The 26,135-nt window shown below is 32.5% G+C and overlaps 1 protein-coding gene across 2 annotated transcripts in view; it reads left to right on the top strand.

Annotated features, from left to right (window-relative positions):
- Positions 1 to 25,683, top strand: part of LOC114339528 (integrin beta-PS) — a 63,321-nt gene extending 37,638 nt beyond the window's left edge. For both annotated transcript variants that reach the window (XM_028290184.2, XM_050654463.1), the window contains exons 4-9: positions 2,586 to 2,881; positions 5,583 to 6,018; positions 8,520 to 8,657; positions 15,732 to 15,948; positions 16,494 to 16,753; positions 24,688 to 25,683. In XM_028290184.2, coding sequence (XP_028145985.1) covers positions 2,586 to 2,881; positions 5,583 to 6,018; positions 8,520 to 8,657; positions 15,732 to 15,948; positions 16,494 to 16,753; positions 24,688 to 24,920 — 1,580 coding nt within the window. In that variant the 3' untranslated portion in view covers positions 24,921 to 25,683. The remainder of the gene's footprint in view (positions 1 to 2,585; positions 2,882 to 5,582; positions 6,019 to 8,519; positions 8,658 to 15,731; positions 15,949 to 16,493; positions 16,754 to 24,687) is intronic.
- Positions 25,684 to 26,135: the final 452 nt, after the last annotated feature.

Below are 26,135 nucleotides of genomic sequence, written 5' to 3'. Positions count from 1 at the left end.
ACCCTCGAAACTCCCGATGACGTGCCTTAGCATTAACCCTGGGCACGAGGTGCATCGGGGGGTCGATTTTGATTACGTATACGTGTTCAGTGATCCCAAAAACCCTCTGAATAACAAAATAGGCCCTTAATATACCGATTTTGACATGTTTATGCATTTCTGGATGCATTTTATGCACTGTAAAGTGCAATTATGTATTTCCACTATTTTTGTAAAGTAGAATTTTTTTCTAACGTCATCCTGAACACATTGCAAAAAGCTGCAAGTCTCTAGGTGCTGTATTTAAAAATCGATTCATTCCAGTGTCTTTAGTGATAAATGCCCTGGTCTAGTAATATGTTTCTGTCCAGCAAAAGTTTTGTGTTCTCTTCTTTATTTTGTTCCAAAGATCTTCTAACGCTGTCATCATTTGTGCCTCATTACCTTTACCTCATTTTTGTGCCTTTGTACAAAAAACTAGTGGATTCAATTATTCGTAAGGTAGTTCACTTTGTTAGCTTCCCCTTTATTTTTGTTGTCTTGTTCTCTTAAAGGGTATAGGCGCAAAATGTCGCCTGTCAAAATTTTCAATTTGTTTTAAATGTATTCATTTTTTTCGAATCCTGAGAAAACTAATAATTATTTTTGAAAAATTTAAACGCAGAATGAAAGAATAGAGGAAAGTCGCCAATTATGGAATACCATTTTGTTTTGGGGATATAAAATAATACCTTTATAGAAATGAAAACAATTTAATGTTATGACACATCAGTCATACATTTTTATATAGTAATTAAAAACCTTCTATTAAATAGCTTAATTAAAAAAAATCGAATAAAAAATACAAAATCCCAAATAAGTAACCAAATATGGAATATATACCCATATATGGAATATAGGCATAAACCAACATATCAATAACAAAAATAGACATAAATGTCTGAGATCAAATAAATTTAAATAACAAAATTGTGAAAAATGAAAGAAGTAGCTTAATGTACTTTCAGACATCACAGATCCATATACGAAACTCTGGACCAGCACAATCATAATGAGCCCACTTACACTTAATCCAGTATTCCATAATTAGGCACCAACGACTGTCCATATTTGGATTTGTACATTAGTTCAAACTAGTATCAACATTTTTTCAAGTCGTAATGTTTTAATTACAGAAGGTCATAAAATATCAAAATAAAGGTACTATGGATATACGCAATAGCATAACAAGTCTGTATTCATGCATACTAACCAATAATACTCGTTGAATATATTTACCTTTGAAATTTTCTGCGAGAGGATAAAACAAAACGCGCCTGTCAGACACGTATCGTTTGCGTATCTGACACAGAGGTGTGAATACGATAATAAAGAGAGCGACTGAAATAGAGGATGGTCTTGTAGTGCTCTTTCAACTTATATTTTTGGAGAAATCAAGGAATTCCATATTAGGGCACTATTCCATATTTGGTTACTTTCCTCTACGTTATTAAAGAGGGCCGAAAGTCCCTGAAAACTTATATAGTGTTTATTTTAATAAGTTATAGGGGTGAAAAAAGAGAGAAAATTTAGTGTGACTTTTAATTTCAAATATCTCATTCAAAAGAAACGTTTTGGTTATTCTAAGGGACTTTCGGCTCTCGGCAATAGAGCTTTTCATTCACAGTTATTTGCTTCGAGCTTCTATCATATGTCGTATAGTTCGTGTATATTAATATTATACACAGATTACACAACATAATATGACAGATGCTCGAAACAAATGACTATCGATGAAAACCCTATAATGTAATCTTTCATTCTGCGTTTTAATTTTTCAAAGTTATTTATTAGTTTTCTCAGGATTCGAAAAAAATGAATAACTACATTTAAAACCCATTGAGCAATTGGACCGGTGACATTTTGCGCCTATGCCCTTAATGAATAATCTTTAACTTAGTTAAACCAGTTAATAAACTGGTTTAATTATAATCACTAGTTTAGATTTAACTAAATGTTAATTAGAAAGGGTTACTGCACTATTTTGCTTTTTTATGTTTTATTTACTTCAAAATTTTTAATAATTTAATATCCAATCTGACACCATTTTAAAATTATCCAGAGAGATAAGTTCAAGGCTGAAAGATAATTATACAAATAAATAATATTGTTTATTTACAAATTTTTATATCGAAATATCGACAATATAATGTTTTCTTCCATGAGGGTCGCAGTAGATTGGTGTATATGATGTTAGTAAATTATTGTTTTCTTGTTTTATACATTTATTATGTTTTACAAATTTATACGTTTTTATCGCTAAATTTTCCAACTCTACTAGTTTCATTTCTTTTTATCTCACATCTTAAAAATTTTTTCCATCTGCTCATCACTGTATACCTTTGGATCTCTTCGTGTGTCCATTAAATGACGTCCATGATTAAATGTAAAATCACTTCTGTTATTCATTCCTGTTTGTTATTTCTGGGTTTTGCTTTTAGATGTTTTTGTTGATCATTTGCTCTTTAATAGTTTTCCACAGGATATTTATGTCATTGGTCTCGGTGAACATACTTTCTAAACAGTCACCTATAAAAAGTTCTTATAACATTGTTGTTTTGCTACAGATGCAGAATTTCACATAGCTGGCGATGGAAAATTGGGAGGAGTAATAGAACCAAATCCAGGAACATGCTATTCTAGTGACGACGAATTCTTAATCTACGATTATCCTTCAGTATCCCACATAAATTATGTAGCACAGCAAAACAAGGTTAACATAATTTTTGCTATTGTAAAAAAGGGATCTGGAATAAAAGCGTCATACCAACAACTGTCTAACAACATTGACAACTCAAAATTCGGTGAAATAAGCGAGGGCAAAGATAGTAATATCATAAAGTTAATAGTGGATAATTATAATGTAAGTATGCCGTTATTTTATTTAATGTCCGACTGGTATGTTATTTGCCAAATAATGACATTATTTCGAAGTCAGTTAAGTATGATTATACCCTAGGGCGTTATTTTTCAAAATAACGCTCTAGGGTAATAAATTTAAATAACTATTCTCCTTTTCATGAACATTTTTCAGTGCGTCACAAATTATAGAAAAAGAGGTAAGTCCGTGATAATACACATTTATGACATTTATTCTAACGTGACATTTTAGTTAAATCTGACAGTTGTCAAATTTTATTTTCAAATTTGGAATAAAACCAAATCAATTGTGTCTATTGCATTTATAAAATGGTATTTTCTTTCATTTGTATAGTCTTATAAATTGTACAGATTATATTGATAATATTATTATTTTATTTAATAAATAATTCTTTTTTGATTATGGCGCCATCTATTGACAACTAGAATAATCACCGAACTACAATAATTACCAAAGTATTCACAGACGTGCCTTTTTTTCTGTCACATACAATTTAATGCGTTAGAGAGAAATCGAAAAACTGTGACGCACTGAAAGATGATCATGAGAAAAAGAATAGTTAAATACTGTCAAGTTGACAAATAACAACCTAAGTAAAACTATGGTTACCACAATTACGTTACGACTATTGCTGGTAAATGCACTTATTTGAAAACTAATTAATTCAAAGTTCATTCAAATTGTTTGCATATAAAAAATGTTTAGTCGGACATTAAACGTTGAAGGCATCACGGGTATTATAGATAATAACGCTTTCGGTCAACGTATATCCCTCGGGCCAAAGGCACTCGGTATATACACCATTGACCTCAAGCGTTATTATCCTTATAATACCCTTGGTACCTTAAGGTACTAGTAGACTTTAGAAGACCAAAAATAATATTATTTTTCAAGAATTTTTTTCTCAGAACCTTTATTAAAAATGAAAATAAAACTTTTTTCATAATAATATCTAACTCTTAGAAAGTACAAAAAATATATCTTTTTTCATTTATGCAGGTACACTAATATTGTAGAGGGCGCAAAAGTCGAGGCGTCGAAAAATTATGGCGGACAGTTAATCTCAGAATTGGGATATCTGAAACAAACAAATCGTACTGCATTTAAAAAAGGAAGGTTTCTTACCTGACAATTTATCACAATTTTACCAAAAAATTAAAAATTTTCACAATTTTTTCACAAAATTTTTTCAAATTTCCGTAAAATCTTTTTTTTGCGTAATTTTTCACTAACAGTGGTAAATTGTCACGTAAGAAACCTTCCTTTTTAAAATGCCGTAAGATTTTTTTTGTTTCAGAGATCCCAATCCTGAGATTAACTGTCCGCCATCGGAACTATTTTTTTTTCGAGGTCTCGACTTTGGTAGGTACGTGCATAAATGAAAAAAGATATATTTTTTGTATTCTCTAGTATAAATATTTATGTTAATGGTTATATTACTGAATATAGAATTGAATTACCTTTCAAATGAGCTATCACACGGCCCCTATTCCCATTTAAAAAAATCATCGATGACGTCATCACTCCCAGATGGGTGACGTCACTAGTATAATATACAGTCCCTGGCCATATTATTATGACCACCTACGAATTTTTACAAAAATCAACTATTGCACTAGGTGCGTTTTGTTTAAAATATAATTTTTAAATTTAATTTTGTTATACAATGTTAATGTTATGCATTAACTATAATATATTTGATAATCAACAGCAATAAAATATTTGAAAATATTACATATTTATATATTTTTTAATATTTTCTTCAACTTTTGACCTTAATCAGATGGAAAATATTCGGGAGCTTTTAAAACGAGAAATTTCCGATGAAAAGGTCACTAACGAAATTGTTTTGATTAAAGTACTAACATATCGTTGAAACCGCAATGACAAATTGAAGCAAAAAAAATTTAACTGCATTCAAAGTAGACCAAAACGGATACTAGCGGTAATCAAAGTTAGAGGGGGCTCTGCAAAATATTGAAAAAATAAAAATATGTGATATTTTTAAATGTTTTATTGGTGTTTATTATTAAATATAATACATTTAATAATAAACAGTAATAAACCATTTGCAAATATCACATACTTGTATTTTTTTAATATTTTGCTGAGCCCCCTCTAATTTTGATTACCACTAGTACCCGGCTTGGCATACTTTGAATGCAGTTAAATTTTTTTGCTTCAATTTGTCATTGTGGTTTCAACGATATATTAGTCCTTTAATCAAAACAATTTCGTTAGTGACCTTTTCATCGGCAATTTCTCGTTTTAAAAGCTCCCAAATATTTTCCATCTGATTAAGGTCAGAAGTTGAACAAAATATTACAAAAATATAAATATGTAATACTTTCAAATATTTTATTGCTGTTTATTATTAAATATATTATAATTAATGAATAACATTAACATTGCGTAACAAAATTAAATTTAAGAATCATATTTTAAACAAAACGTACTTAGTGGAATAGTTGATTTTTGTAAAAATTCATAGGTGGTCATAATAATATGGCCAGGGACTGTATATGTATATATGCCAAGAAGTCGTAATTTAAAAATAAAAATTGGCCTGTTTCGGGATTTTTTTCCAAAATCGTCCATTCTAAAAAAAAATGAACTTATTACAAGTGCTTATTATTTTAAGTGCTCACTGTATGATTATTATTTTTGTAATTTTCTGTTTTAGACAATAGCGCAAACCGTTAGTTTTAGATCCAACGCTACAGATGAAGTAGATGTCACATTTTCGTCAAGTTGTGGAACAGGCCACACAAATCGTTGCAGCAACGTTACAGTAGGTCAAATTATTGACTTTACGGCAACTATTGAACTAAGGCAGTGTCCCCAAGATGGCCAGAAGACAAAAATTATAGCTATCCAACCAGATGGTATTAATGAGAGTTTAATGATTGAGTTAAACCTTTTGTGCGACTGTCCATGTTCCGAAACAAACATTGAACAAAATTCAGGAAAATGTAACGGAACAGGTGCTTTGACATGCGGAGTATGCGACTGTCCACCAGGAAAATCGGGCAAATTCTGTGAGTGCGACCTTCTCACACAAAGTAAAGTAGAAAATGTCACAAAATGTATGAAAGAAGGCAGTAATGAAGTGTGCTCAGGTAAGTTTGTTTGTTTACAAAATATTTTAAAATTAAAAACATGCGCAAATGATCTTATAATCTTCTTAACCCCCCTTCAGTTATTTGCAAAAGTTTGTTTTGAATGTTTGAAATTGACTTAAGTTTGACTTGAAATTAAGTCAAACTCAAGTCAATCCTTCTGACAAATAATTCGGGTCAAATAAAAATCAAAATGGTTATAAGTTTGAAAAAAATTCAAACTGTTTTGCAGAGCTGGGTAGTATCCGGATACTTCTGTATCCGGATACTTTTTATGTATCCGAAAGCTGCATCCGGATACTTTTTAAATTTTGTATCCGGTATCCGTATCCGTGATCAAATTTTAAAGTATCCGGCATCCGGATACTTTTTTTGATATTCGGATACTTTTAAATATTTATCGCCCGCTGATAAGGCACCTAACGTAGGCAGGCACAACACTGCCATTCCTTCAATCCAGATGTGTCTAATATGTTAAATCCCATTTTTCGTACTCGTCACCGTTATAATATATTATTATATAGCTAATGGAGCTTTGTTTTTACCTAATCAGTTATAAATCTTCATAAGTTACGTTGTTTAATTAATTACTTACATTTATTTTTTATATTTTCTATATCTCTTTTCAAGAACCCCTTTTTGTACCCTGTATAATTAGAAGAAATTATTTTTCGGATTATAATAAAGTACATCTTAATATTTATAATTTTATTTTAGTGTACCTACAAGTACAAATAAGTACACCCCATAAAAAGTTTTATATTTGATAACTCGTCTGGTCCGACGCTGGCCAAATTCAATATCAAAAGCTCAGGCAGTAACACGTTTAATTTTTACAGGAAAAATCCTGCAAATTCTTGTCTACCGAGTACAGAAGAAAAAGTTTTTCGTTAGCTCATTTGTGATTTCAGTTTTAGTTGAGAAAGACAAAAGTATCCTTCAAAGTATCCGAGGAAGTATCCGAAAAAATATCCGGTTACTTGTATCCGAATACATTTTTAAATGAAAGTATTCGTTATTTTTTAAAAAGTATCCAGATACATTTTGAGTATCCGTATCCGGTATCCGGATACTTTTTTTCAGTATACGACCCAACTCTGCTGTTTTGTCAAACTAGTTTAAAATCATTTTAAAAATAATGTATTTAGTAGATATACTTTTTTTTCGAGATGGAAATGTAATTATTGCACTTCAATATGGTATTAAGATGCTAATTATAAAGATAACAAAATTAAAAATACAATGAGGTCCATATAAAAATCACTTGATACGAGAAAAGACGCAAGTCAAATACGAAGATTTGTTTAAGTACGAGAAATTATCGTAAATTTAAGAAAATTATTAATTTAAGCGTTAAAATTGCTTGCTAGATCAAGTTGCGTAGCCTTCTATTCTGTCAACGATATTCCGTTACGTGTGATTTGATCACTTTTTTATATTTATTTGACTGTTGCTTAAGATTACAACAAAAACTCCGTTGGATGGTATACAACGTGTAATTCGTGTAATTCAATCTACTACAACTACTAACATTTTTTTTGGGCTAAACCTCCATAAGCAGAGTCCAGATAGTGTTAGAATCGAAGCATACCATCAATCTTAATTTTATCAATAACTGTGTGATAGTGTTGTAACGAATATTCGTATTCGCATTCGCATTCGCGAATATTCGCATTCGCATCCGCGAATATTCGCATTCGCGAATATTCGCATGTTTTTGCATATTCGCATTCGCATCCGTATTCGCGAAATTTGTGCGAATGTTTTGCGAATATGAAAACGAGAAAAAAATAATTTTAAGGTAATATTAGGTTAATAAAATCAAAATAACACTTCTCATCTTTTTTTATTAAGAAAAGGTAACTTAACCCCAAACATGCAGCTACTCTCAAATGGAAATATGCAGGACGCAACAGCAGAGAAAGAGACGGAAGATGGAATGAAGCGATAACTCACTGGAGACCTAGGGACTACAAAATATTTAGGGGCAGACCACAGACCAGATGGTCGGATGACCTAAAAAGATACGCTGGGACCAGATCGACAGCATTCGCACTGAACCGAGAAGGAGAAGAGTGAAAAAATAAGGGGGAGGCCTACGTTCAACTTTGGACAAATGAAGGGCAATAGATAGATAGAACTTAACCTTGTATAATCACATTATCAGCCTCAACTTTTTTTATTATTTGGTATTATGTAATAAAGCTTAAGATTCAGATGGATTTACACTAAATATTAATTAACTTTATTTACATTATAAATTTAGGAAATATTACAAAAATAGAAACAAATTAAAAAAAACTGAATATTCGCATTCGCATCCGCATTCGCGAATATCGGTAGCAGATATTCGCATTCGCATTCGCGAATGTTCAAAAAATGACATTCGTTACATCACTACTGTGTGATGGTGCCTTACCAAATACCAAATAATATACACAGCTTCCACAATTTCAAACATTTATATTGATTGATTTGTGAATAAACATTATTTTTTACAGGAGCAGGAATATGTAAATGTGAACAATGTGTATGTAATATAATTCCCAAGAGTAATGATCAAAAATATACAGGAAAATACTGTGAATGTGATAATCTATCATGTAAAAGAGAAAAAGGTTTACTATGTTCCAACAGAGGTAAGACAATACATACATTATATCTATTCAAAATTCAAATTAAAAAATAAAGTGTCCGATCCGATTACATTTACTTACATCGAATTTTGTTCCTTTCTTATTTATCCAATATTTTAAAATTTTATTAGATTTTCTGGATAGCTCTTGATATTAGAGTTGGAGTGGTTGTTTGGTTTGGACTGATCCTTGTTGGTTCGTCTGATCTAACATAATTTTGTTCCCATATTCGCAGTATATTAGAAGTCGTTCACCAATGTGTTCAGTTCAGTTCAACCCCGATCGAGGTACAATATGTTGGTAAGAATCGCCTGAAGACTGGACAAAATCTACAATAACGTCAATAACGACAAAAAAAGGAGCTTCCATAAATGCGACAATTATAGAAATATTTCTCTTATATCACATGCCAACAAGATAGTTCTACATATCAATGAAAGACTAAAAACATTCCTTCAAAGAGAAATTCCACAAGAGCAAACTGAATTTACCAAAGGTAGAGGTACTCGAGAACACCTGTTAAATATAAAACAGACAATCGAAAAATCTAGGGAATTCAATATTCCACTGTACATATGCTTGTGGATTCAATATTCCACTAAGTGGAGACACTTATGACGAATACTGAAAGAAGTAGGCGTACCACAACACCTTATTTCGCTTAGGTATAACTGAACTTTACGAACACACTACTGGATCAGTCAAAATGCTTGACGCACTTTCAAACCATTTTGTGTGTACTATCTCCACAATAATTATTCAATATGTATGGGGAACCTATTATGAGAAGAGTACTTAAAGGATGAGAAAAGGGCATCTCAATAAATGATCATAAAATAACCAACCTACGTTTAGCAGATGCCACAGCCCTTCTTACAATTAGTCAAACAGAGCTGATTGATCTTATTCGACTGGTCGAAATCGAAAGTCAAATATTTGGTCTGCAATTAAATATATTAAAAAGAAAGATCATGATAGTGGATAGACTATATAACAATCATCCACACAAAACCACAATTGACCGGTTTGGGGTTGTGAGCTCATACTTATATCTGGGATCATTGATCACAAACACAGGGTCACTACAGGAAGAAATAAAACATAAATGTGAAATCTAGTAAAAGTTGGCACAGCAAAAATAACCACAATATGGAAGGACTGTCAAATTTCAAGAGCGTTAAAGATGAGGTTGACCAGCTGCTTAATATTCCCAATACTGACATGCGGATGTGAATCTTGGACCATGAGACAATCGGAAAAAAGAAAGATAGATGCCATTGAAATGTTTTGTTGTGAAACGAATGCTACGAATTCCTCGGATCGACCGATTTTTTGGTTTTCGAGGGAAAAACAAACATCTGTTGCCGGCCTGTATCCTATTGTTTATTTCTTGTGATCCGTTATTGTCTTTAGTTATTGTTGTTCCAAGATACTTAAATTCTCTAACGCGCTCAAAGTTAAAGTCATCGATGGTGATGTTCTGACCGATTCTGTCTGCTTTGGATATTGCTGCTCATATACATATATTTCGTCTTGTTTTCGTTGATTTGGAGCCCTATCTTCTCTGCTTCCTTCTCGAGCCTCACGAAAGTCTCCTTCATCCCTAATTGTGTGTTTCCTATTAGATCGATATCGTCTGCAAATGGCAGTAGTAAGTTTGGTATTTCTCGAAGAAATACTGTATTCGGTTTTTCGATTCTTGCTCTTCTGATTATGTGTTCCAGAGCTAAGTTGAAGAGTTGTGGTGAAAGTGCATCTCCCTGCTTTAGTCCATTGTTTATTTCAAATGTGAGTATTGTTGTCCAACTCTCACCTTACATTGTAACCATTCCATACACATCCGTATGAACCTGACTAGTTTTTTTGGAAAGCCAAGTACCTGCATCGCTGTCCACAGTCCAGCCCTGCATACTCTATCAAATGCTTGTTTAAAATCTATGAACAACTAATGAAGCTCACGATCAAACTCCCAGCATTTTTCCATTATCTGTTTTATTGTAAATATCTGGTCAATAGTAGAGCGGCCCGGTCTAAATCCGCATTGATAATGCCCAACGATTTCTTCTGTGCATGTTTTGGTTCTTTCTAGCAGGATGTTTACAAGTATTTTGTAGGTGGTGTTTAGGAGTGTTATTCCCTGGTAGTTAGTACATTGCTTTTTGTTTCCTTTTTTGTGGATTGGTACAATAACTCCTTCTTTCCATTCATCTGACATTGTTTCTTCTCGCCAAATGTCTTGAATTAGCTTGTATATAGAACTGTACAACGCTTCTCCTCCATATTTTAAGCATTCTGCGGGTAGTCAGAGGCGTGCGGTCCATGGAAGCGGGGGAAGCGCCGCTTCCCTATTATATACTTTGATATAACAAAATACATTATTAACTAATATTTAATTATCAAAAATTTTCCCCAATCCCAGTAATCTACATATTATTACCTAGGCAATAGGCATTGAAATATATTAAAAATTAATCGCATAGGAAGGAACTCAATATGCACTATGCACACAATTCAACTACTCGGTCCACCCCTGACAGAAGCGCATCTCAAAATCGCCGCTTGTCATGCAGTTGCCCCGTATAAAAATTGGTCAGGGTTCAATGACGGCACCCACTCCCACTAGTCGCGCGAATTTTGGTATTACCTGCAGAAGCGATCGTTCGATCGCCTTCCAAGAGTGGGATGCTCTGACTGTTACTGCTTCTAAGTGGTGCTTAGGTACATACATTCGCTTAGAATATTTCGATTTAAATTTTTTGCAGAGATTTTTCCTTTTACTGATCTTGTATAAGACAAATTAATGACTTTATTAATACGATAATTTTAAAAAGCGAGAGCAGTTTAAAAATATTTGGGATAAAACTGAAAATATGGGGTTTGAACATGAAAGAAAAAGAATGAAGATTGATAATGTCGACAACAGAGAGACCTTTTGATAACATTCTACAAAAAATGAATTTTTGCTTTCAAAATTTTAACGAATTAAAATTTGTAGAATTATATAATATATTCTTATTTAATATTTCTAATTATAATTCATCAAAATTTCCCACAGAGGAATTTATTTCACTACGATTAAATAATGAAAATATTTTGATATGCCAGCTTTGCATTATAAGTTAAGTATTGTTTATGAAACAACTCACATTAGTGATAAAGATATACTCAGAAATCTGGGTATTTCTTATAACTACTGGTTTAAAAAAGTCCCTGTGTGAAGCGTCCAAGTTGTGTGAATTACTACAAACTATCCCAGTCACAAGTGCATCAGTTGAACGAAGTTTTTCAGTATTAAAATGCATTAAAATTTTACAAGAAATTCAACAAGCGAAGACAGACTTTACAAGTCCATTGAAAAAGACCGAATTCAACAATTATCAGAAGTTGATAGAGAATAGAGCTCAAGTATAAATAAGTGTCATATTGTTGAAAGTTGTGTGTTGTGGAAAATGCCTCGGAATTAAAAAAAAATCATTTAAATAGATCTCTCCTTTAGGAAACGAAGCCCGGAGCGAGGACTTAAGGCCCGAGCAAGCAATACAGATCAATGATAGGTCACTATAGTCACTAGAAATAGCGGCAATAGAGTGCCTCACGCATTGATCGGGGTAGGATTTAGTGTGTGACTCCTTGTACCCAGGACGTCTCACATAAGCACTTTGCTGATAGAGAGCCCCTATAGCGCATCAGAGTGTTATCAGGTGGGAAGTGGCTCGACCGTCGGCCCCTTAAGAAAATATTTTTATATCCTTATTGAATCGCTTCCCCTTTAGAAAAAGTCACCGCACGCCACTGGCGGTTAGACTATCGCTACCTGGTGCCTTATTATTTTTAAGCTTTTTAATTGCCTGTATTACTTCTTCGTATGTCGGGTATTGGTCTTCTATTTCAGCTGTATGCACTATATGTACTATATGTTTGATGTATTTTAGCTAGATTGGTCCTTAATAGTTGATAGAAGTATTATTCCTTCTAAGTTTTTAGGATTTCCTTTTCATCAGTGATAAGCTGCCCGCTGTCGTTTTGAAGGAAGTTACCTGTTCTTGCTTGGTACCCGGTCTTGATCTCTGAAACTCTTTTGAAGAACTATCTTGCTTGTTTGTTCTTTCTTTTTTCTTCGATATCTCTGATTATTTGTTCCTGATACTCCCTCTTCTTCCTTTCCATTAGTTTTCTTGTCTCTGTTCTTCTTTGTTTATACGTTTCATTGTTGTTGTGCGAGGGGTTCTGTAGAGTCGTTTTGTCGTGTATTGTCCATCTCCAAAGACAGAGATCTTTGGAGACGGACAATACACGACATCACGTCGACCACTACACTCTCTCTGGGGGGTCAGGATTGAAGAGAGAGTTCTGTTGGTTCCTATACACCTAATAAGATTCTTCAAAACGACTCTCGCAGGTCTACTGTTTTATTAATTCAAACACCTTAGAAATTATATTTATTTTTCTATTGCTAAACTAATAAACCTCTAGTGCTAATATTAATCGATTTTCACAAAGCATTTGACACAGTTGCAAAATACTACACACACGTAAGCAAACTATACTACAGATGCTTAAATAATACAGGCTAGAATATAGGAATACAAAATTAGTATATAATATCAACAGGCAACAACCACCGTCAAATTACTTAGTAATAGAAGGTAATAGTCATCAACGGCCATTTTTGGTAAAAGTTATTTACCAGCAATTTTATTGCTGGAATCGAATCTTATGATTGTATATATTAATAATATAGGCATGCAAAGTCAGCAGATAGTGTGCTACTTTTTTTATAAACAAAATGGCGCTCGAAAATCGTGTTTTTTTCAATGTTTGCTCTATAACTCCAAAGATTTTAACTTTACACCAAGAACACCCAAATAAAAATTCACCATAATTAAATTCTGCATAGAGACGTATTTTTCCCGATTTACTTCGACGAAAATTTTCCCCGGAAAATGCGGGGTTTTCCAACAAAATCTTTAATTTTCAACTAAAATTTTAGATAAGTAATTGTTTATTAATAATTAAATAATTTGGTAATATAAAAGCTCTTTTTGTATAGATTGTAATTCCAGAAGCCGATGAACATTGAATGAACAGTTTAGCAACAATTAAATGGTTAATTAAAATTTAAGGTCGCTATAATAACCACAATAATTACGATACATAAGAATAACTATGATTTTTATATAAAAAGACACTGTACCTATCTAATGTACTTTACAGAATTGAAATTGGACTATTTAAGCGGCCTCAGGAATATTTTAAAATTATAAACAATATTCTGGCTTAGAAACAAATAGAATATCTGGGGAAATATTAAATTAAATTAAATCATGAAAACAGTATTGGAAAAAAGCGACAGGACGCTTCTTTTAAAAGAAAAAACGTTTAATTTACGGCAGAGATATAAACAATAGGATCATAATTTACGAACCATCACCTTTTTATTTCGGTCCTCTTTCTCCACACTAATTTTTATATCTTTAAGATACTCATAACATATATTATTATAATAAAAACTATCGATATTACGAGTGAAAATTGCCAAAAATAGCAAAATTCCAATCAAAAATTAAGTTGGAGAAAATGTAATCTTAAAGTTAAAAATCGATATACGTTAAAAAATGCGTTTTCTCGGCTTCCCACGGAGCAATTTTTTTCATTCTTTTTTTTGTTCCCAAGTTACTCAAGTAGAGCCATCTAACTAACGCATTATTAAATGTCAAACTTGCTTTTGTTTTGTTATAATAAATTTATTTATTTATTATAACAAAAATTTTTAATTTGTTTAAATAAAGATTGTTTAAATAATTATACAGCTTTCAAATGAGAATATTTGTGTTTTTAACGTCAAAAGGTACACTTGTAGTAAGTTATTATCTAAAAAAAGTCTACAACTGAAAAAAATATGTAGTTTTCTTTTCTTATAAATAAATTAATATATTATAACAAAACAAAAGCAAGTTTAACATTTAATAATGCGTTATTTAGGTGGCTTTACTCGAGTTACTTGGAAAAAAAAAAAGAATGAAGAAAATTGCTCCATGTGAAGCCGAGAAAATGCGTCTTTTTTTTAACGTATACCGATTTTGAACTTTGAGATTACATTTTCTCCAACCTAATTTTTGATTGGAATTTTGCTATTTTTGACAATTTTCACTCGTAATATCGATAGTTTTTATTATAATAATATATGTTATGAGTATTTTAAAGATATGAAAATTTGTGTGGAGAAAGAGGACGAAATAAAAGGTGATGGTTTGAAAATTATGTTCCTATTGTTTATATTTTTGCATAAATGCCGGTCAACTTTGACCGGTTGTATATCAGAAACCACTCATCACATTAATTTTTTCTTTTAAAAGAAGCGTCCTGCCGCTTTTTTCCAATACTGTTTTTATGATTTAATTTAATTTAATATTTCCCGAGATATTCTATTTGTTTATAAGACAGAATATTGTTTATAATTTTAAAATATTCCTGAGGTCGCTTAAATAGTCCAATTTCAATTCTGTAAAGTATATTAGATAGGTACAGTGTCTTTTTATACAAAAATCATAGTTATTCTTATGTATCGTAATTATTGTGGTTATTATAGCGACCGTAAATTTTTAATTAACCATTCAATTGTTGCTAAACTGTCCATTCAATGTTCATCGGCTTCTGGAATTACAATCTATACGAAAAGAGCTTTTCCAAGTTCCATATTACCAAGTTATTTAATTATTAACAAACAATTACTTATCTAAAATTTTAGTTGAAAATTAAAGATTTTGTTGGAAAACCCTGCATTTTCCGAGGAAAATTTTCGTCGAATTAAATCGGGAAAAACACGTCTCTATGCAGAATTTAATTACGGTGAATTTTTATTTGAGTGTTTTTGGTGTAAAGTTAAAATCTTTGGAGTTATAGAGCAAAAATTGAAAAAACACGATTTTCTAGAGCCATTTTGTTTATAAAAAAAGTATCACACTATCTGAGGACTTTGCATACCTATATTATTCCAGCAATAAAATGGCTGGTAAATAACTTTTCCTTGTATTTTGCTAATTAGCCCGGAGTACTTAATAAATTATTTATTTTAAGGTAATTGTAATTGCAATAAATGCGACTGTTTTCCTGGATATATGGGAGATGCGTGTGAATGTGAAACAGCTGTAACGAACTGCAGACGTTCTAGTAGTGACGATATATGTTCCAATAATGGAAAATGTGTATGTAATCGGTGCCAATGTGCTATAAAGGATAATAAGAGATATTCTGGAAAATATTGTGAAGATTGTCCGTCCTGCGAAGCAAAGAGGTAAGATTTTAGTTTTAAATTGTCTAGGTATAAGTATATAGTATAAGGTTCTTGAACTCCTAAGTGGAGCATAGAGCTTCAGTGAAAACGCTCAATCGAGTTCTATTTTGCGCTGCGTAGAACCAGCTGTGTGTTTTTTGAAGCTTTTAATTTACTTTTTAAATATTTAACGGCAAAGTGTTGCCATATTATGTCCATATATCTTCACAGAAACTGTTTGTTTTTTTAGTAGTAATTGGAGCTGTTCAGTAGATCTTGACATAATCACGGTGTCATCTGCATATCTTATGTTGTTAATAGATCTTCCGTTTTTTATTATTCCTTCACTTTGAGATAGTAATGCTTCTTCAAAAATCGCTTCACTATATTCATTAAATAGTAATGGAGGCATATAATACATCCCTGCCTAACACATCTCTTGATTACAATTTCGGGAGTGGGCTCGTTATATATTACAATTTGTGCATTTTGATTCCAGTAATACTGCCAGATACAATTATTTAAAAGGTCTTCTTTGTTTTGTAATATATATTTTTTGTTTTCAGATGTAATGAATTACGTGCTTGTGTCGAATGCCAAGCTTACAAGACTGGAAGTTTAAATGCGACGTGTGCTACGTCATGTACGGAGTTCCAAACACAAATCGTACACAAATTGGAAAGTGAAGGTCTGGAAGATGTTAAAAAATGTAGAGTCCCCTTTAATGAGTCCTGCTTCATACATTTCGACTATTATTATGTAGAAGATAAACTGGTTGTAAAAGCTTTGGACCGAGAAGTCTGTACGGGTCCAGTGGATCCCTTACGTAAGTTATTTTTTTACCATGAATCCTCAAAATAATTAATATACCTACATATACATAGAGAAATCAACGTAGAATGAAGTAAACACTTCTGTTGTCTGTAGGTATATGTGAATTTATTACATATTCTTTAAATTTTATTTATCCACAAGGTAGTGGAAAATTACAAAACACAAAACGTTTTCGGTCTAAAGTGACCATCATCAGTTTGAATGTTCAGTGTAAAAGTATTTGGAACTAGCCACTTCATTAGGTGTTCGATTTTAAGGCAGTTTCGAGTTTCTCCTCCACTTCTTCAAAGCTATTTCCTTGAGCACATATTGCGAGATCGACATCTTAGTGGAAATGCTTGGTTTCAGTTGACGTAGGTTGGTCGTTTGTGTATATACACACACCGGCAAAATTAGCCGAACACCTTAAAAATGGGACATGTTTGATGTCTTGAATTTTCTAATCCAGTGGTCCGATTTGAGTGATTCTTTTAGTATGTTATAGAGTTATTATTTAAGAATATCGTTGTGATAATATTGTTGCTAGACAGGTAAATATCATTTTATACCGGGTGTACCAATCATACTGTTTTTTTCTTAAAGTTTGGAACACCCTGTGGAATATTCTAGCATATGTAAAGTATTAAAATTAAAACTCTATTGTAGAGTTAGGCTTTCTTAATATTCTCCTTTTCGATTCATTTAATTGTGTGGGATGATAAAAAAGTTATGTGCGTTAACAACTATCCATGTTTTTCATCAATAAATCCTCATAGTAGGGGAGTAAAGTATGCTAAATTTGCAGTTACTCGAGCGTTATGGGGACCTATTGGATTGTGAAGAGTATGTGCTACAACCAGAAAAAGTTAAGTTAAGTTTTCCATATAGTGGGGGACTTTTCATTTTTTAATTTAATTTTCCATTTGAAAAAATCGTTTTTTTCCGATTATAGCGCGATCTATCCATAATTCGAAAAAGTGTGTCGAATAAAAGTTGCTTATTTTTATGTAAAGAGTCCAAATCTGCAATAGAAATTCAGGCTCCTATTTAAGATTTTAAATTAAATCCCCCACCCCCACTACCGTGGGAGCTCGTGTTTGGTGCCATTCGATAGATTTTTCAAAAATATTGAATACGTGTATTTTGCAGTTTTTCGATCTGATGTTCATTTTTCGTCGATGTTGTATATAAAATTTGTAAAAAAATATGCAAAAATAAATACTGAATAATACATACTTGATTCCAATGCACATGCGCTCAGCGTTTGACATTAAAATCCCCTCGAAGCTAGTTCAGCTGAAATCCACGGGAGGTCGTCATTGTGACATCGCTTACATCGCTTATATTAGTAATTTATTTATTTAATACATCTATTAAATTACTTTAGGCTTGTTTATTAAACTAAGCAGATAATGATGGTAGGGGAGCCCAAGCGGGGATTTTTGCAGTTACTCGAGCGCGTCAGATTATCACATAGGGAGAAACCTTGTACCCTGTGGTTCTTAACACCGGAGAATTCAAGAGGGCTGAAAAAAAAATTTATTCTTAGAAAAACTCGAAATCGTCAGATTAAGATAAGGTAAGTTAAGTACATGCAAAATAGTGTATATTTCAAAAATCTGACGATTTGAGCGGGGCGTAAGAAAATGGGTGAGTCACAAAGTTTCACAAAAAAAGCGAATATTTCGCGAAATAAACGTCAGATTTAAAAACTAAAAAATACGTGCTCAATATTTTTCAAAAATCTATCGAATAATACTAAACACGTCACCCCACGGAAAGGGGTGGGGGGTTAATTAAAAATTTTAAATACGATATTTCGCGAAATGAACATTAGATCGTAAAACTGCAAAATACGCGTATTCAATATTTTTTAAAAATCTATCGAATGGTACCAAACACGACCCCCCACGGAGGTGGGGTGGAGGTTACTTTAAAATCTTAAATAGGAGCCCCCAATTTTTATGGCCGATTCGGATTCTTGGCATAAAAATAAGCAACTTTTATTCGCAACATTTTTTCCAATTATGGATAGATGACGCTATAATCGGAAAAAACGATTGGTGGAAATGGAAAATTAAATTAAAAAATGGAGAGTCCCACACTTTATGGAAAACTTATCTTAACTTTTTTGGTTTTAGCACCCACTCTTCACAATCCACTCGGTCCCCATAACGCTTGAGTAACTGCAAATTTAGCATACTTTCCTCCCCAACTATGAGGATTTATTGATGAAAAACATGGCTAGTTGTTAAAGCCCATAACTTTTTTATTTTCCAACGTAAGCAAATGAATCAAAAAAGAAAATGTTAAGAGAGCCTAAGGCTATAATTGAGTTTTAATTTTAATATTTTATATGTGCTAGAATATTCCACAGGGTGTTCCGAATTTTAAGAAAAAAACACAGTATGATTGTTACACCCGGTATAAAATGACATTTAACTGTCTTGCAACAATATTATCACACCGATATTCTTAAATAATAAGGCTATAACATACTGAAAGAATCACTCAAATCGGACAACTGGTTTAGAAAATTCGAGGCATCAAATGTGTCCCATTTTTAAGGTGTTCGGCTAATTTTGCCGGTGTGTGTATTAAAGAGCATTGGTGCTAAAACACTTCCCTGTGGGATGCCGTTCTTTTGACCTCTCCACCTACTTACTTTGCCCTCCAGCACAACGAAAAATCCTGTTTTGCAGTAAGGAATATACGAACTTACCTGGATGGTGGTTATTGGGAGTGTCATATAATTTGGGGAGTAATGTTTTGTGCCTTACTGTGTCATAGGCTGCCGTCAAATCTACGAAAGCAGACCCTGTTATAAGTTTTTCTGCAAAGCCCTCTTCAATGTGTTCTGTTAGTGCGAGGACTGGGCCGGTACAAGATTTGCCGGGTCTGAATCCTCTTTGTTGTGAGATGAGGTGATTGTCGACATTTTCTTCTATTCTGGCGAGGATAAATCTCTCATATAGTTTGAAAAAGTGACACAACGGCGAAATAGATCTGTAGCTACTGGGATCTTCTGAGTCCTTTCCTGGTTTTAACAAGGCTATTACTTTATATTTTCTGCATGATTTTTGAATTTTGCTGTTTTGCAAATTAGTGTTATAAAGTTGCAAGATCCAGTTTTTTGCTCATTGGCCTAGATGCTTTATTTGTTTACTACATATACCATCCGCACCTGCAGCTTTCCCGGATTTTAACCTTTTTATACCGGTTGTGGAGTTCTTTTAGTGTAAAAAGAGTTCCTAGGTGGTTTGTCTCCTGATTCAAACTTCTTCTAGTATATGGGTCTTTATATCTGTTCTTAGTTCTTCCATTCATAAGAAGTTGAGTAGCAACTTGGTTTGCTGTAACCTTGCAAAGTGGTATATGTTCTTTTGAATCACCGCTAAGTTTTTTTACAAGGTTCCATGCTATTTTGCTACTACGTGCCATGTCCATTTTCCAGGGTTTCAATCCACGTTTCCTTTCTGGCTTGACTTAGCTGTTGGAGTAGGACTACTCCGCAGTCAACCGTTTCTTTGCTAAAAGGGTCAGTGGAGCAGAGGATTTCGTATGTTCTCATTAGTTCTTTGGACTGGCAGGACATCCAGGGAACATAATATTGTTGTCTACATCATCTGGGGATAGCTTTTCTAGACACATTTTTTATTACCTCTACAAATTTTTCGCAATTCTCTACTTTTGGCTCAAGACGTAGCAATTCAGAATCTAGCATGACTGCATACTTTTGCCAGTTTGCCTTTTTGGATTTAAATCTCCTTCTGAATGGAATAGTTTGTGGTCTGACAATTGGAAAGATGTTTATACCAATTGGTCTCTGCTGAGTTTTTGGTATGGGGCTATATACTACTTTGGTACATCGGTCTTCGATGTTATTATTTGAAAAACAGATATCCGGGTTCGGTGCCGCCCAAAATCCCGACAGCCAAAATCCCGACGGCCAAAACACCGACAGGCCAGAATCTCGACATGCAACAATCCTCGCATAATTAAAAATTCCGACTTTTGTTAATACTTTTAATACAAAATACTTTTGTTTAGTAACAAAAAATAAGAAACAAGAAATAAATGTAATTATTATATGTTAAAAGGAAACTTATCAAACCTGTCGGAATTCTGGCCTGTCGGTATTCTGGCCGTCGGGATTGTGGCTGTCGGGATTTTGGCTGTCGGGATTTTGGGGTAGACCCATCCGGGTTATATCCTATTTTCCAAATTTTGCTCTGAAAAGATAGTGGAAGTTTAGGATCATGGATTAGCGTGAGGCCACTCGTTTCAGCCCATGGTTCTACTGCGTCTCCATTTCCATCCGAGTTTGCATAGCCCCAAAGTAAACTGTGACTGTTAAAGTCTCCCAGTATAAACTGATTCGGTTGTGATTAGAAGTTAGTTGGGGGTGAAAATATAAAAGACTCGTTTGAGGGCTTATATACTGAGGTTATTGAGCATTTTCCGATCTCAATGGTTATCACCTCTATACCGTTTACATTCGTTGTTCCCACAGATGAGACTATGGTTTGACTTCTCACAAATACCGCGCTCCCATGCTTATTGTATAGTATCTCCGAAAACAGTTTCATACCTGTGATTTTCGGTCTCGCTGCAGTTAGATCTCTGTGGGTTGCCTGAATGCACAATACCACACATTTCGTGTTTTTGCAGAATTCTGATAGGATGTCTTGTTTTGCTGTAGCGATGCCCTCAATATTTATGCTTGCTACTATCAATGTTGGCTCTGAGAAGAACCGTTGTGGCTTGATGTCCATCTGATTTGGTTTGGTCCAGTGTTGGAAGGATTAGCCGTCTACTAGTAGACGTTTTCAAGGAACGCCGTCAATAGTGTTTACTGTTTTATAGTTAATGTGGCACTATTGATCTCGTGGAGGCTCCTTTCTTGTCGCCTTGTTGTTACACTTATTAGGTTAGATACATTATACGTTATACGGTACATTATACGTTATCTTTTATTTCTCTATCAGCAGTTATACCAACTCCATTGCTAGTATTATTTTTCCTTACACACTACAATATGTATCCATCAACCTCTTCTTTCGTCCTATATATTTTTCACGTCTTTCCACGTCTCCTTTGTCTTGTTTTATGACGAATATTGCATCTGTGCACGATCTTCCAGTACGAAAACTCTGTTGTTCATCGGATAAACTTATCCTCTGATTAATTAGTTCTTGTAGAATTTTAGTTGTAAGTTTTAGGGTAGTATGTATTTAACAATTTGATAGTTCTGTAGTTTTCTGTCTGCTTTTTATTTCCTATGCATACTGTATAATCCAACAAATTATTTTATGAAATGGGTGAAATGAATGTCGCCAACGAATCAAATAATCTGTTAACCCAGGTACTGAAGTACCAAACGGACAACGCTAGGGAAATATTCCAACAATGCATCGCAGATTATTCATATGAAAAGCTGTCATTTTGTACTCTAATAAATACCTACAGAGTATGATGGTACGAGTATAAAACCAAAATGAAAATAATCGGTTTCGTTTTGACTCAAATTGAGTCTCTTGCCATCCTCTGACACCGTGTTTCGGGGTCTACCCTTTTTCAAAGAGTCTTTGCAAGAAGACTGATTTTAATCAAAACGCGCCGAGAAGATGGTATAAATATTCAAATATTTACACCGGAGCTGGAGTATAGTTAGACTGACCTCTAACGGGGAACGATGAAATGAGTGAAATGAATGTCGACAACGAATTAAATAATCTGTTTACCCAGGTACTGAAGTACCAAACGAGCGACGCTAGGAAAATATTCCAACAATGCATCGCAGATTACCCATATGAAACGCTGTGATTTTGTACTCTAATAAATACAGAGTATGGTATAAATCAAAAATGAAAATGTCAGAGGATGGCAAGACACTCGATTTGAGTCAAAACGAAACCGATTATTTTCATTTTTGTTTTAAAGTCTATCACTCAGTATATAGTAATTATAGAAGTATAAAATAAATATTCTTATTTGCTTTCCTATACAGGGTGATTGATTAGTGGGGTAAAGCTCAATAGATCCGCTATAGTAATAGATAGCAATAAAAGTTAATAACAAAAATAGTAGCCAACTTTAAGCTTCACATTTTAAAATTAATCAGAACGTTACAGGGTGTTCGATAACATCGTGGCAGACCAAATTTATGTTTTTTTTAAATGGAACAGCCTGTATTTTATCTTATATTCGAAATCTTCTTAACTTCCCCATTACAAAAATATAAAGGTCTGTTATGTTATACAGTGTATTTACAAAGTTACAACCAATTTTCTATGAAAATCGTAGCAAGTTCAGCTCCCTATATAAATAAAAATAAGCACAACGGCAATGGTTTATTGATGCCATATTTTTTTATTTGTTGTCAAAATTTTTAAAAATGATTGACATTGCCGATTTTCTTTATATCGAATACAGGGTGAGTCCAAACGCAAGTACATTATTTTATCAGTAATTTTAAATGGAACACCCTGTATTTTATATCACTATTGAAAAGTACCATTATCGTACTTTAATTTGTATACAACATTCCCTATGTCTAAATTTATTAGTTTTCGAGATATTTTCATATTTCAATGGACCAATTGCGTGGCCACCCAGACCACCAAAATTTAATAAACTGGACTGATTTTTTTGAGGTTACGTTAAGAATGAAGGTTATAAAATGCCTCCAAAAACAAGGGATGAGATTAAAAATAGAATACAAAGTGTATTTCAAAGTGTTAATTTACAAATGCTTCGTAGTGTAAGTAACTCATTCACTCAACTCATTTTGAACAGCTTATGTAATTAAATATATAAAATATTTTACTAAAAGTAGCTTTTCAATTTTTCAAAAATGTTGTATTTTGTGTTCATGTTTTGTTTTGTAAAATTTTTTACTGATAATTTATTTTTCGTTCTTTATTTGTTACATTGTTACATTTAGGTACATACAAAAGTAGTTTTTAATTGTTTTCACAAAATGTTGTATTTTGTGTTTGTGTTTTTTTTTTTGTAAAATTTATAACTAATAAATTATTTTTCTTTCTTTATTTGTTACATTTACATACAAAAGTACCTAGTTTTTAATTGTTTCAAAAATGTTGTATGTTGTGGTTGTGTTTTTCTTGTAAAATTTATTACTAATAAATTATTTTTCTTTCTTTATTTGCTACATTGTTACATTGATTACCGGATTGATAATCAATAATCTTAAATTATCAGTTTTAAAAAAATCAGTCATGGCTTACTTAAAATTTGGAAACATTTAGACCCCTAAATAATAATTTGCTCTGAAAAATGAAAATATCTCGAAAACTAATAAATTTAGACATAGGGAATATTTTACAAAAATTAAAGTACGGTAACGGTACTTTTAGATAGTGACATAAAATACAGGTTTCCATATTAAAATTACTGAGAAAATAATGTACTTGCGTTTTGACTCACCCTGTATTCGATATAAAGAAAATTAGTAATATGAACCATTCTTAAAAATTATCACAATCAACAAAAAAATATGGCACCAATAAACCATTGCTGTTGTGCTTATTTCTATTTATACAGGGAGCTGAACTTGTTTCGATTTTCATAGAAAATTGGTTATAACTTTGTAAATACCCTGTGCAACATAACAGCCTTTTATATTTTTGTAATGGGGAAGTTAAGAAGATTTCGAATATAAGATAAAATATAGGGTATTCCATTAAAAAAAAACATAAGTTTGGTATGCCACGATATGTTATTGAACACCTTGTAACATTCTAATTAATTTTAAAATGTGAAGCTCAAAGTTGGCTACAATTTTTGTTATTAACTTTTATTGATATCTATTAATATAGTGGATCTATTGAGCTTTACCCCACTAATCAATCACCCTGTATACAAATTGAAATTTGTTCTTATAATATTATGCTATACGTAATAATTCTTATACTACTTTTGCAGCCTGGATATTGGGAGTTATTGCAACCATCCTTATAGCTGGATTTATTATGTTATTGATATGGAAAATAGTGACTTCAATTCACGATAAGCGAGAATATGCCAAATTCGAAAACGAACGTCAGAAACTCAAATGGGGAAATAATCAAAATCCACTATACAAAGATGCTACATCCACTTTTGCAAATCCTGGTTACAAAAGAGCTAGTGCAAGATTTTCATTTAGGAAGGAGTAAAAATGTTATTTCAAATTGTAGGGAACAATGTTTAGGACATGTATATTTATTAATACTTGAAGCTTAAAGTAAAATCCATGACAGATTTGTATTTTAGTGACGTAGTTAAAGTATTGTTAAAGGAAAGACAATCTTCATTATTTATATACAAACAATGGCATAATTAAGATTTTCATCAGTTAGTAAAACATATCAATTTATTAGTAGGTATAGCCCGTTTTATTTTTAGGCGATAATTTCAGTTTTTGTCAATGCATATGAGCAAATACATTTTAAGAGCTTAGTTCTATTAACGTTCGTTTTTTTTATATTTTATAATATAACTATTTAGTGCTGATAAAGGTGTAAATTGATTGGTATTTTGTACAGTGAAAAAATTTAGCTAGAAATTGGTTCGCGATAATATAATAAATAGTTTTCTCAGTATTCGAAAAAAAAAATGTATTTAAAAGGCATTGGCCCGAAATTTTGCGCCTACGCTTATAAAAAATAACATCTCTAAAATCTTATTTCTATTGCAACGGCAAGTATTTTCATATCGTGCCCAAATAACTGTAGATATCATTTTATATTTTTTTATTAAAAGGAAAAAATGGTACTTGAAAAAAATAGTTAGTTTTGGAAAAATGCCAGTATTTTAGTTTTTTTCCGTTTTTCACAATATTTGTAACGTATTGTTTTTAATGTTGTTTTTAATGATATTTGTAGTAGTTCATTTTGTGATACATTATAATATAACAAATAAATTATATTAATAATTCGAGTTTTCTTAATTTTCATTTTTTATTAATTAATATTTAGATAACCAGAAGTTATATTTTTTGTTATACAGTCGAACCCGCTTATTGGAATAGCCTTCGTGCTAAGCAAAAGTATTCCTATAACCGTGTTATTTTAATAACCGATCGTTTGTGGCTAAATAGTAGAAACATTTTGGAACATCAAATTTCTATTCCTTAAAGCGGGATTTTCCTATAACCGGTATTCTAATAAGCGGGTTCCACTGTACTCGATTTTGAATCATGTGGAGTTTGTAGGCGAGCGGCACACCCCTAATTTGAGGCTTAGACATCTAAAAAGCGACTAAGATAGGTGAATGGCAAATTTTTGTCATTCTTTATGTTTTCGAGGTCGCTGAATCCGAATATGAAGTTTATTTTTATCTAGAATTGGTGGAATATGTTTAAAAATCAAATTTTATGCAAAAATGCAAAA

Source organism: Diabrotica virgifera, chromosome 6 (assembly GCF_917563875.1).
Source record: "Diabrotica virgifera virgifera chromosome 6, PGI_DIABVI_V3a".
Classification (NCBI taxonomy): Eukaryota; Metazoa; Arthropoda; class Insecta; order Coleoptera; family Chrysomelidae; genus Diabrotica; species Diabrotica virgifera.
The sequence above is the reverse complement of the archived record's forward strand: the minus strand, read 5'-3'. Positions and strand labels throughout refer to the sequence as shown.